Source organism: Athene cunicularia, assembly GCF_003259725.1.
Source record: "Athene cunicularia isolate RWA chromosome 7 unlocalized genomic scaffold, athCun1 chr7_part1, whole genome shotgun sequence".
In the NCBI taxonomy this organism is placed as follows: domain Eukaryota; kingdom Metazoa; phylum Chordata; class Aves; order Strigiformes; family Strigidae; genus Athene; species Athene cunicularia.
Window position 1 is genome coordinate 20,431,262 of NW_020799107.1, and position 10,528 is coordinate 20,441,789.

Sequence of the window (10,528 nt, forward strand, 5' to 3'; positions counted from 1 at the left end):
GGGGGGGGGGAGAGGAAGGGGGAAGCCGCCCCCTGCCCAAGTGCTGCCCCGCGAAGGGGGTGGAGAGACACACCACCACCCCCCGCTGTATGCGTGCTTTGGGGTCCCCCTCGCAGGGAGAGTGGGTCCCTGCTGTCACAGGGTGCAGGGCTGTGTCCCTCCTTGTAATGCCACATGTGGGAGGGCAACAGACTTTGTCTTGCAGGTCTCTGCCCTCTCAGCCTTCCCTTGCTAACTGCCGGCACCCCAAAATACTCCAGGCCTCCCCCTGCTCCCCAGAGCCAGGGACAGGCTCTGTACATAGCCCCCACCTTGGCTTTGAGGGTGGGAAGGCTGGCACTGAGGCCCTGCCCTGAGCTACCCGGCTGTGCCCCCTCACCACATCACACCCCCGTGGCCCTTTCCTGGAGAGTGGGGCTCCCCAAGCAGCTGGTGATGAGCAAACCCCGTTGGAGCCCCCCTCAGAGGCTGTGCTGATTAGTCTGTCTGTCTGTCCATCCCAGGCTGCCTGTTTGACCGGAGGCTGTGCTCCCCCCAGGAGGTGTGTGTGCAGGGTAAGCAGCTAGCAGAGTGCAGGGATCCCCTCTTCCTTCCATGGGCTGCCATGCAGGGGAACTTGGGGTACAAAGTGGGGAGGTGTGGCAAGAGAAAGGTCAGGCTGTGCTCAGAGACCCTCACCCCAGGGTGTTCATCTGTCTGGCCCCGCTGCCCCCCCTCTCTTGCAGATGGGCTGTTTGGGCAGTGCCAGGTGGGCTCCGTGCAGGACAGACCCTACTTCCAGGTCACCTCTCCCGTGCTCCAGCGCCTGCAGGATGTCTTGCGGCATCTCATGGCACAAGGTGAAGGGGGGAGCGTGGGGGGAGAGTCACTGTGGCCTGCTGGGGAGGAGGTGTCAGGCAGTGTTACCTAGTGGCACTGCAGCTGTCTGGGGTCCTGCTGGCCCAGGGGTCAGGGTGGGCTGAGGAGGGGTCCAGCTGATTGTGGGAGAACCAGGGCCAAACCTGAGCCATGGGATACAGGGTCAGGACACGAGGGTGGCCTCCCGTGCACTTGCCCTGCAGTGCCCAGGCTTCCTCCATGTCTCATAGCCCCCTCCCGTGGCAGGGCTCTCCTGGCAGGATGGCATCACCCAGTACGTGATCTCGCAGGAGATGGAGCGCATCCCCCGCCTCCGCCTGCCGCCCTCGCTGGAGCCGGTGGCCAGAGACAGGTAGGGCAGTGAGGGCTTTGCCCCCTAAATGGGGCTTTGGGGTGTGACTTACCCTTTACCCAGGTGAGTCACCCCAACACTGTTTGCTTCTGAGGTTCCTGCCCCTCCGGGGCTCCCCCCGGCGAGCTCCGCTCCCAGCAGACCCCGGCCTGCCAGCAGCTCAGCATCTGGGGCAGCCCCCACCGCTGCTGCCCTCCCCCCTAGTGCAGCGATACCTGGAGCACCTCCTGCTGTCCCCGCCGCCCCAGCTGGGCTACGAGGAGGCTCTGCTCAATCCCTACTCCTACCACAAGGTAAGACGTGGGGGTCAGCCCCCTAATTCCGAGTGGAAAGGTAGAGATGGGCAGGGGGGTGCTGCACTCTCAGTGCTCTCCTGCTAGTGCTGGGGTGCCCCACCCCGGCTCTGGGGTGCCCTGGCATGGGGTGGCAGGGGCCCTGTGGGATTTGACTATGGTGGCTCTGTGTTTCAGTTGCAGTTCGGCTACCAGGATGGTGCTCACCAGCTCCCCAGCAGCTCAGCCAGGCAGAGCCCTGAGGCCTCCACGCTGCTGGGCCGGGTCCCTGCCCAGGCCCTTTTTGGGGCCGGCCCCATGCCCTCCTATGGCAGTCAGCCAGGAACGGACGGGGGGCATCTCTTCCAGGACTTGGGCATGCTTTCCCTGCCCAGAGAGAAATCTGGCCGCCCAGACCCTGCTGGCACCAGGGTCCAGCACAGCTTGCAACTCCCCAGTGACTACAGGGACATGGAGGAGAGGGAAGAGCCAGTGCCCTTGGCTGCCCAGCCACCCCCTGCACAGACAGGTACCATGTCCCTCAGCCAGGCAGAAGCCCTCATCCTCATTCTGTCCCCACATCCACGTTCCTCATGGCTCAGACTCTCCCTCCTCTTTGTCTTCATACCCACGAGCAGCGTATCCCCCCCTGACCCCACCTTTCCCAGCTGATGCATCCCCAGCCCGTGATCCCTGTGTGGATGCAGAGCATCAGACCTGGTGCTGTGTCCTCTTGCAGATGCTGCCCTGAAGAGACTGGCCTCCCTCCTGGCCAGCTACGGCCTGGGGCTGCCAGAGCTGAGCCCTCAGCAGCTGAGCAGCCTTTCCACCCTCCTCCAGCTTCTCCAGAGCTCTGGTGAGCAGGACTCAGGGCCAGGGCAGGCAGGGACTGGCAGCAGCGGGTGCCAGCATGTTTTAGGGTGTAGGGGTGTTGCCTCTTAGGGCAGGTGCCACAGGACCTCTGTCTCCTTCCCAGGTGTTGCTGGCCCTGAAGTGCCCACAGCGAAACGGGTGGTTTTGCAGCAGGGTGGTGCTGGAGGAGATGTCACGCCACAGGTGGGGTGTGAGGGGGAGGTGGAGAGCACACCCTTAGGGCTATCCTCAGAGGTCCCAGCTCCTTCCTTTCCCTCCCTCCAGGTGACAGAGGGGGACATGCAGCACGGAGAGGAGCTGGTGCCCCCTACCTCCGCAGTGCCACCCTCCAAAATCCCAGCCAGCAACTCCCCAGGGGATGGGCTGAGGGGCAGGGCAGCGTCCTCTCCAGCCCCCAGGGCTGAGCCGCAGCGGGGACACATTGAGGATGCTCTCAGCCCTGGGAAGCCCATCATGGTGGAGAAGAAGAGTTATGCAGAGGCAAAGGATGGTGGGGCGCAGCAGGGCACGCGGCCACCGGACGAGTATGGCTACATCATCACGGACCAGAAGTGAGAGCCGGGGGGTCAGGCGAGGGGGTGTGCATGTGTGGAAGGTCTGTATCCTGTCCCCCACCCCAGCTGTCACGGGTCCACGTGCTTGGCTGAGCCTGTTCGGGTCTCTGGTAGGGTTGGGTCTCCAGTGGGGTCAGCTTCCCTATCCCATCTCTACCTGCAGCCCTTGTGCCGCCCAAAGCCCATGCTCTCGGCCCGTGCCAAGGCTGAAGGACAGATGGCTGGGACAGCTCAGCCAAGTCTGTGTGCACAATTGCCTCTGTGCATACCCGGGGCGGGGGGGGGGGGCAGATCAGCTCACCCCCATCACCATACATCCCCATGCTCTTACCACCTGCCCACCCTGACACCTCTGCAGCCAGACTCCCTGAGTCTGCCCGTGTCCCTTCCCCAGCCACAGGGAGTGTAGGTGGTCCCCTCGCCCCTGCTACCCTCTCCTCACCCTGCTGCTGTCCCTGCAGGCCACTGGGGCTGGCTGCTGGTGTGCGGCTGCTGGAGGTTCTTGCCAAGCACCTCCACCTCTCCACAGCCAGCTTCATCAACATCAGGTGAGGAGAGTGGGGCCGGAGGGTGCTGTTGTCACAGCCCTGGCCTGCACAGCCACACTGGGTCAGGGGCCAGGAGGGACCTGTAGTCCCCCTGTGGTGGGGGTGGGGAGGGGGTCTGCGTTTCCCAGTCTCATGCTGTGTCCCCCTGCTCCCTGGCAGTGTCGTGGGCCCTGCGCTCACCTTCCGCATCCGGCAGAACCCCCAGAACCTCTCGCTGGCAGAGGTGGCCAACCAGGCTGGTGAGTTGGGCAGGGGTCACCCTGGTCCTGCTCCTCTCCCCACCCCTCAGCCCCAAGTTCTGGGGTACCCCTTCCCAGGGACCGGGAAGGGAGTGCTCCCACCATATATCTCAGTGCCCTGGGCTGAACTGGGGAGCTGGTGTAGGGTGGGCAGTTGTCAGGAGTATCCCTTGGCTCTGTCTCTGATGGGGTCTCTTGGGTGGAGGGGCAGCACCCCTCTGACCATCTCCTCTCTCTCCACAGAGCAAGTAAAGTCAGAGCTGGAGTCAGAGCTGGGCCTGAAGATCGTGCAAACGGGAGTGGGAGAGGTAGGAGTGAGCATGCCCGTCCCTTGGGGCTGGGGCGGCCGGGAACATGGCAGTGGGGGCGCTGCCACTGGGTATGAGCCAGGAATCACACTGTGCCCCTGCCTTGGGGCACAGGGGTCTTTGTGAGTGACCTGTCCCCATGGGTCTGTAGGGCAGCTGAGGAGCAGAGAGGTCTGGGCAGCTTTTGGGCTGCTGTGTTGCAGACGGACTCGGGTTATTTGGGATGGGCTGAAGCAGGACCGCTCCAGTGACTCCCTTCCACCCGGCAGCGTGATGCTTGCTGCCCAGCCGTCTGCATTCCCAGGGCACTCGGCACTCTCCAAAATAAAAGCTCTGCAGGGTTTGGAGGCAGTCTGGGAGGGACTCCCGGAGGCTTTCCCCCTTCCATGCAAGACTGGGGGCCTGCAGGCTGCACCTCGCTCATCCTGATCCTCCCTCCAGTCTGCACACCCCATCTTAGCAGTGGCCTAGGCACCCCAGTGCCCAGCTGTAACCAGAGCACCCCAGAGACTGCAGCTAGGCAGGCAAAATGTCATCATGCCCCCAGAGAATGGCAAAGCAGCTGAAGGCAGGGATGGAGCAGGAGCCATCTGCTTGGAGAGGGCCACCCCCTCCCTGTGCTCCTTTGGGGACCCCCCCCGGAAGCAGTCTCCTGAGTGGGGAGCAAGGGCTGGAGATGGGCGACTGAGCCTGGCTCCCGTGTTTGTAGCCTGGGAAGGGGAGGTGGTGCAACACATCCCCAACCCGGGGTCCCTGTTTCCCACCCTCCTGCCCTGTGGCCATAGCCATTGGCAGGGAGGAAAGGAAGGGCAGCCTTGGAGGAGGAGGAGGAGGAGGCCATGGAGAAGGGATGGCCTGGCCACCAAGGCAACCTGTCTCTATCAGCAACATGTGGAACGTTGCTATGGCAATGCCTTTTGATGTGGCAAGTGGCAGGAGCTGGGAGAGATGGCAGAGATGACGGAACTGGAGCTCAGAGGAGGCTGAGGCAGCTCTGTGAGCCCTGTTCTGCAAGGACCTCCCCAGTCCAGACCAGCTTGTGCTTTTCCTTCATCCCCCTGCTGGGGTCTGAACTTGGTGGGGCTGGTGCAAGATTTGGGGAAGGAGGGATGTAGAGAGGAAGAGGGACAGCAGGGCCTGGGCAGGACTTGGGAGGGAGGTCCCTTCTGTCCCCCTAGCCCTGCTGACATCTCCAGCCCTTCTGACACCTCCAGGGCTGCAGGGCTGCTCCTGCCTGGGTGCCCTGAGAATCTGGGAGGTGCTGGCCCTGGTGGGTGCCCCTGGCTGCATAGGTGGCTGGGCTCTGGCAACAGTCAGACTGGCCCCCAGGCTGGGCTGCAGGCAGCAGTGGGGACCCCTGGGGCAGGGGCATCCCCAGGCGATAATGATGATGACATAGGTGATGATGATACAGTGTTCCCTCGGTAACCTCATCAGGCTTGTATCCAATGGGAGGCTGTGGCAGTGAGGTAATGCTGGCTCTGGCACCTCACTGGGGACAGGGTATTTGCTGGTGATGATGCTCCAGCATCGCCTTGCTGCCCCTGGCCCTGGCTGTTGGAGGGGGCAGTGTCCTGATCACCAGCAGCTCTGGGACAAGGCCCTGAGAAGTCTCAGCCTTTGGGGGTTGGGGGGGAGTGTCTCATCCAGCAAGGGCTCAGCACCATCCCATCCCAGCATGGGACTGGTACAGATTGGCCTATGCCACCCAGCCACAGGGAAGGAGTTCTGGAGGCCCTGCCTGCAAGGTGGCAGGGACTGCTCTGTGTCCTGGCTGAGGAAAGCAATGGGGAGGACATGTCCCTCAGCCACTGCAGCTAGGATGGCACCAGCCCTGTGGCAGTGCTGGCACATTCCCCATGTCCTGGCATGGAGCAGTGGCTGCAGGGAAAGCCAGCCCCATTTGAGGAAGTCCCCTGGGAGCAGCAGTTGCTGCCCTGGACCCAGCACTGCAGTGGCTCGTCCTTTGCCATTGACCCCTTGGGTTGAATCTGGCCCTTGTTGACTTCCAGCTGGGCTGGAGCTCATTGAACCCAAACTCCATGGGGCTCCTGGAGGAGGGGCAGCCCTGGGTGCTGGGAGCAGGGGAGCAGCAGGTCGCTGCCACAACCCCAGGAACACCAGTGTGAGCACTGCCCCATGCAACATATGGTGTAACCACACGTGCCTCACCCCAGTGACACTAGCTCTGCCTCAGCTGAGGGTGCTGGGAGAATCAGCACAGCACTGAGCACCCTTGCTCTGTTTTAGCCCCCAACAACCCCAAATGTGGTGCAGAACAGGATCTCTGCCCCTGCCAGCCCCATTCAGGTGCCCCCCATTAACTCTTGCTTGGCTCTGCCCCTAGCGAAATGAGGCTGCTGCCTACTCGCACCCATCCCGCTTCGGGGACAGCTTCCACTCGGTGCTGCTGACCTTCATTGCGCTGGCCTGTGTGGCAGGCGTGGCCATCGCAGCCGCCGCGGCCTTCTGCCTCCGGCGCCATGCCAAGCAGCGGGAGAAGGAGCGTCTGGCTGCCCTGGGGCCCGAGGGTGCTGCTGACACCACCTTCGAGTACCAGGTAGGACCCCGCAGGATGCAGTGCCACTGCATTAGCATCACTTGGGGTGCACGGGGCTGCCCGAGGGCAGCTCTGTGGCCGAAGGAAGGACAGGGCTCTTACTGGGGTCACCAGGAGCTGTGCCGCCAGCACATGGCTGCCAAGTCTCTCTTTGGCCGCGCTGAGGCACCAGCGGCACCGGCGGAGAACTCACGGGTCAGCAGCGTCTCGTCCCAGTTCAGCGACGCCCCACAGCCCAGTCCCAGCTCCCACAGCAGCACGCCTTCCTGGTGTGAGGAGCCCGTCCAGTCCAACATGGACATCTCCACTGGACACATGATCCTGGTGAGCTGGCCTGTCAGGGTGGCATCCCCTTTCCCCATCCCCCCTGTGTACCCCCCTGGCTGCCGGGCTGACCCCCACCCCTCTCCCCCAGGCCTACATGGAGGACCACCTCCGCAACCGGGACCGGCTGGCCAAGGAGTGGCAGGCTCTCTGTGCCTACCAGGCTGAGCCCAGCGTCTGCTCCATTGCCCAGAGCGAAGCCAACCTGAAGAAGAACCGCAACCCTGACTATGTGCCCTGTGAGCATCCTGGCTGCCCTGCCCCAGAGACTGGCTCCCAGAGCTGTGGCAGGAGGGCGGTGCAGGGTATGGGGGTGCTTGGGCTGTGGCAGGCTGCGGCATGGGTTTGCCTCCAACTCCCCCAGCACTCACCATATCCCCTGGCCTCTGTTTCCCCAGATGACCACGTGCGGATCAAGCTGAAAGCCGAGACCAACCCCTCTCGCAGTGACTTTATCAATGCCAGTCCGATTGTGAGTGATCATCGGGGCCTCCTGCCCTATTACCCCTCTCTGATGTGCTCAGCCCAGGTGAGGCTCCCACTCCAGGGTGGAGCTGGACTGAGCTCACCTCCCTGTGGGCTACAGATGTGAGCAATGTGGTTGCCCTGTTGCTCAGACGTGGTTAAAATCCATTTCCTTCCTGGCTGTGGCACCTGAAGCTCCCTCCCCAACCCTCACATCACCCCTGGAGTATCCCCCCACTCCTCCCAGTGTCACCCATCCCTGGCTGAAGAGCATGCAGTCTGACACCCCCTTTCCCTCTCAAGATTGAGCACGACCCACGGATGCCAGCGTACATTGCCACACAGGGACCGCTGTCCCACACTATCGCTGACTTCTGGCAGGTAAGCGTCACTCGGCTGTGCCAGCGCTTGGGGGTCCCTCTGGGTGCTGCCCACTAGATGGGTCACAGCAGCTCGGCTGCCCCCCTGCCTGGGCCATCACCCAGCAGTGACACCCCCCGCGCCTTGCTCACAGATGGTGTGGGAGCATGGCTGCACCGTCATCGTCATGCTGAGCCCGCTGGCTGAGGACAGCGTCAAGCAGTGTGACCGCTACTGGCCGGATGAAGGCTCCTCTCTCTACCACATCTACGAGGCAAGTGTGGCCAGTAGCCCTGGGCCAGAACAACCTCCAGCCCCCATCCCCCCAGGCACAGCCCCCCTGCCCACTGCTGATGCCCACCAGCTGCCTCTCTCGGGCAGGTGAACCTGGTGTCAGAGCACATCTGGTGTGAGGATTTCCTGGTGCGCAGCTTCTACCTGAAGAACGTGCAGTCGCAGGAGACCCGCACCCTGACGCAGTTCCACTTCCTCAGCTGGCCGGCCGAGGGCATCCCCGCCACCACCCGGCCCCTCCTCGACTTCCGCAGGTGAGGGCCCACCCATGGCTGTGCCAGCCCCCAGGGTGCCGGCGGTGGTCCCAGCCGCAGGGGATTGATGGGCGAGGACATAGCTGCTGGTGTGATGAGGGTCAGGGCCGTGGCATGGACCGGCTGGGGGGACAGGGGGCTGCTGTGCATGGGGAGGAGTGGAACCACCAGGTTCTGACCAGCTTGGGATGAGGCTCGGCAGAGCTTGGTGGGCAAGGAACCTGCAGCTGAGGTTGCCAGGGCTCTCTAGCCTTCAAGGGGAGGGTGGGAAAGTGATCTTCCCCAGAGTTGGCATGGGGGGCAGCACTGCCTGGCACCCTCCCTAGCTATGGGTGCAAGAAGAAACCCCCGGAGTCAGCCTTGAACAGCTGTGACCCAGCGCTCCCCATGCCCTACAGCCAGCGGGTCCCCAGCTAGCCTGGGGAGATGGCTGCAGGGCTGGGACTGCTCCCAGGAGGTTTGCAGGCAGCGCCTGCTGGGGTCTCAGGGCCCCTGGGTGGCAGTGGGCTCCTGCTGGGGGCTGGGCAGTCACTGTGCCTAGGCCGTGTGGGGTCCCCCTGCTTAGGGCAGCAGGGGGTCCCTGAGCACGTCACCCTCCCCTCTGCCCCGCTCACGCTCTCTCTGTCTCTCTGTCTGTCTCTGTCTCTCTCTCGCAGCTGCCGGCGTCATTTTTGTGATTTGCAGCTAGTAATCTGGCTCCAGTTGCATAGTCACAAAAGTGATCGTTGGCAGCCGTGCCTGCTGCATGGAGCATGCCGGGAGCCCCGCCGGCGCCTGGCCCCCAGCTTCGCGCCCCACCGGACCAGAGCTGCTCCCTTGGGGGTCCTGCTACTGCTCCCCTCCCTGGGCCAGGCACCCAAGGAGCCAGGCTCATCTCCCTGCCCTGGCCCCTTTCCACCCATGGTCCCCATCCCATGCCCAGCACCGCTGGGGAGGCAGGAGCAGCCATGTACCAGACCCCCAGGGCCACATCATGGGGTGCCTGCTGCCCACCCTGGCTCAGCACAGTGAGGGGCACCTAGCACAGCCTCGTCCCCAACATGGCGGGGCCCTGACCTTCTTCCTCTTGTCATTGCAGGAAGGTGAACAAGTGCTATCGGGGTCGTTCCTGCCCTATTATCGTGCACTGCAGGTACCGCTGGGGATGGAAGGGGGGTACAGGCTGGTGGGGGGGGCTGAAAGGCTGGGACCTGCAGGCCAGGACCAGTCCCTGGAGCTTGTCCCCCTGTTCCAAGCGTCTGTGTCTTGCAGTGACGGTGCAGGAAGGACTGGGACGTACATCCTCATCGACATGGTCCTGAATCGAATGGCCAAAGGTGGGTGCAGGGCAGCACCGCTTCTGCCCTGTCTGAGGGGTGCAGGGCCATGTTCTCGGCCCAGGGACCCCCCTCCTAGCGCCCTCCTCCTCCTCCTCTGCCCCAGGGGTGAAGGAAATAGACATAGCTGCTACGCTGGAGCACATCCGAGACCAGCGGCCCGGCATGGTGCAGACCAAGGTACCCCCCGCAAACTGGGGCTCCCCTCCCGCCCTGAGCACACACAGCCCCCAGAGCCGGGCTGGTGGGGACCCTCATGCCCCCCTCCTCTGCTCCCCCAGGACCAGTTTGAGTTTGCACTGACAGCCGTGGCTGAGGAAGTGAACGCCATCCTGAAGGCGCTGCCGCAGTGATGGCGAGGAGCCCTCCCCTCTCGTCTTCCCCCATGCTCCCCTGGCTTCGTGTGCCCTCCTCGCCCTGCCCTGCTCTCCCTGTGAAACGCTGTCTGTGCTGCTGGCTCTGTTTCCCTCCCTCCTAGCCCTCCCTGCCCCTCTCCCCAGGGATACAGGGCTCAGCCTCTCTGGGTGTAGGACATGGAACCCCATCGCACCTGCTGCCACCAGAGGGGACTGGGCTTGTGTCCCCTATCCCCTGTGGAGGAGGGGCCAGGTGCTGCTGCTGGGAGTTGGTTGTGGGCCCCCTCCAGCCACTCTCTTGCCCCCCAACCTGGTGGTCCTGTGTCAGCTCCCTCCCTGGGCATGGGGCAGGAGTGGGCAGGGGTCCCCTGTGGTTGGGCAGCACTGGGTGCAGGAGGGCCTGGCACACCCACAGGTTCCCTCTGTGTGCTCCCTGCCTCGTCACTTGAGCGGAAAAGAAATTTCTAGAGAAATATAATTTTGTATCTTGATGTGAATAAAGTTCTCGTGTCGCGTTCGTGCAGCTGCAGCCAGGCCTGGCCTCTCACTGTGTGTGTATGGGGGGTACAGGGACTGTGTGCGTGTCTTTCCCCCC

General features: G+C 63.5%; 1 protein-coding gene across 4 annotated transcripts; it reads left to right on the forward strand.

Annotated features, from left to right (window-relative positions):
- The first annotated feature begins 446 nt into the window (after positions 1-446).
- PTPRN (protein tyrosine phosphatase, receptor type N) lies at positions 447-10,462 on the forward strand. Of its 4 annotated transcripts, none has more exons than XM_026852789.1 (22): positions 447-554; positions 726-839; positions 1,105-1,210; positions 1,305-1,503; positions 1,681-2,011; positions 2,222-2,338; positions 2,459-2,538; positions 2,620-2,906; positions 3,371-3,457; positions 3,617-3,696; positions 3,940-4,004; positions 6,352-6,564; positions 6,679-6,888; positions 6,980-7,127; positions 7,287-7,360; positions 7,657-7,734; positions 7,868-7,987; positions 8,095-8,261; positions 9,340-9,393; positions 9,513-9,577; positions 9,657-9,757; positions 9,859-10,462. In XM_026852789.1, the coding sequence occupies exons 2-22, from the start codon at positions 830-832 to the stop codon at positions 9,928-9,930; spliced, it is 2,664 nt and encodes an 887-aa protein (XP_026708590.1). In that variant the 5' UTR covers positions 447-554; positions 726-829; the 3' UTR covers positions 9,931-10,462. The 4 variants fall into 4 exon arrangements, with proteins under 4 accessions (XP_026708590.1, XP_026708592.1, XP_026708591.1 ...); XM_026852791.1 differs by having other exon boundaries at positions 9,684-9,757; XM_026852790.1 differs by having other exon boundaries at positions 1,687-2,011.
- The last annotated feature ends 66 nt before the right edge of the window (positions 10,463-10,528 follow it).

Bases quoted from the DNA above. Each gene is read 5' to 3' on its own strand.
- PTPRN (XM_026852789.1), top strand. The intron at 9,394-9,512 runs GTACCGCTGGGG...TGTGTCTTGCAG, and splicing joins CCTATTATCGTGCACTGCAG to TGACGGTGCAGGAAGGACTG. The intron at 9,758-9,858 runs GTACCCCCCGCA...CTGCTCCCCCAG, and splicing joins CCGGCATGGTGCAGACCAAG to GACCAGTTTGAGTTTGCACT.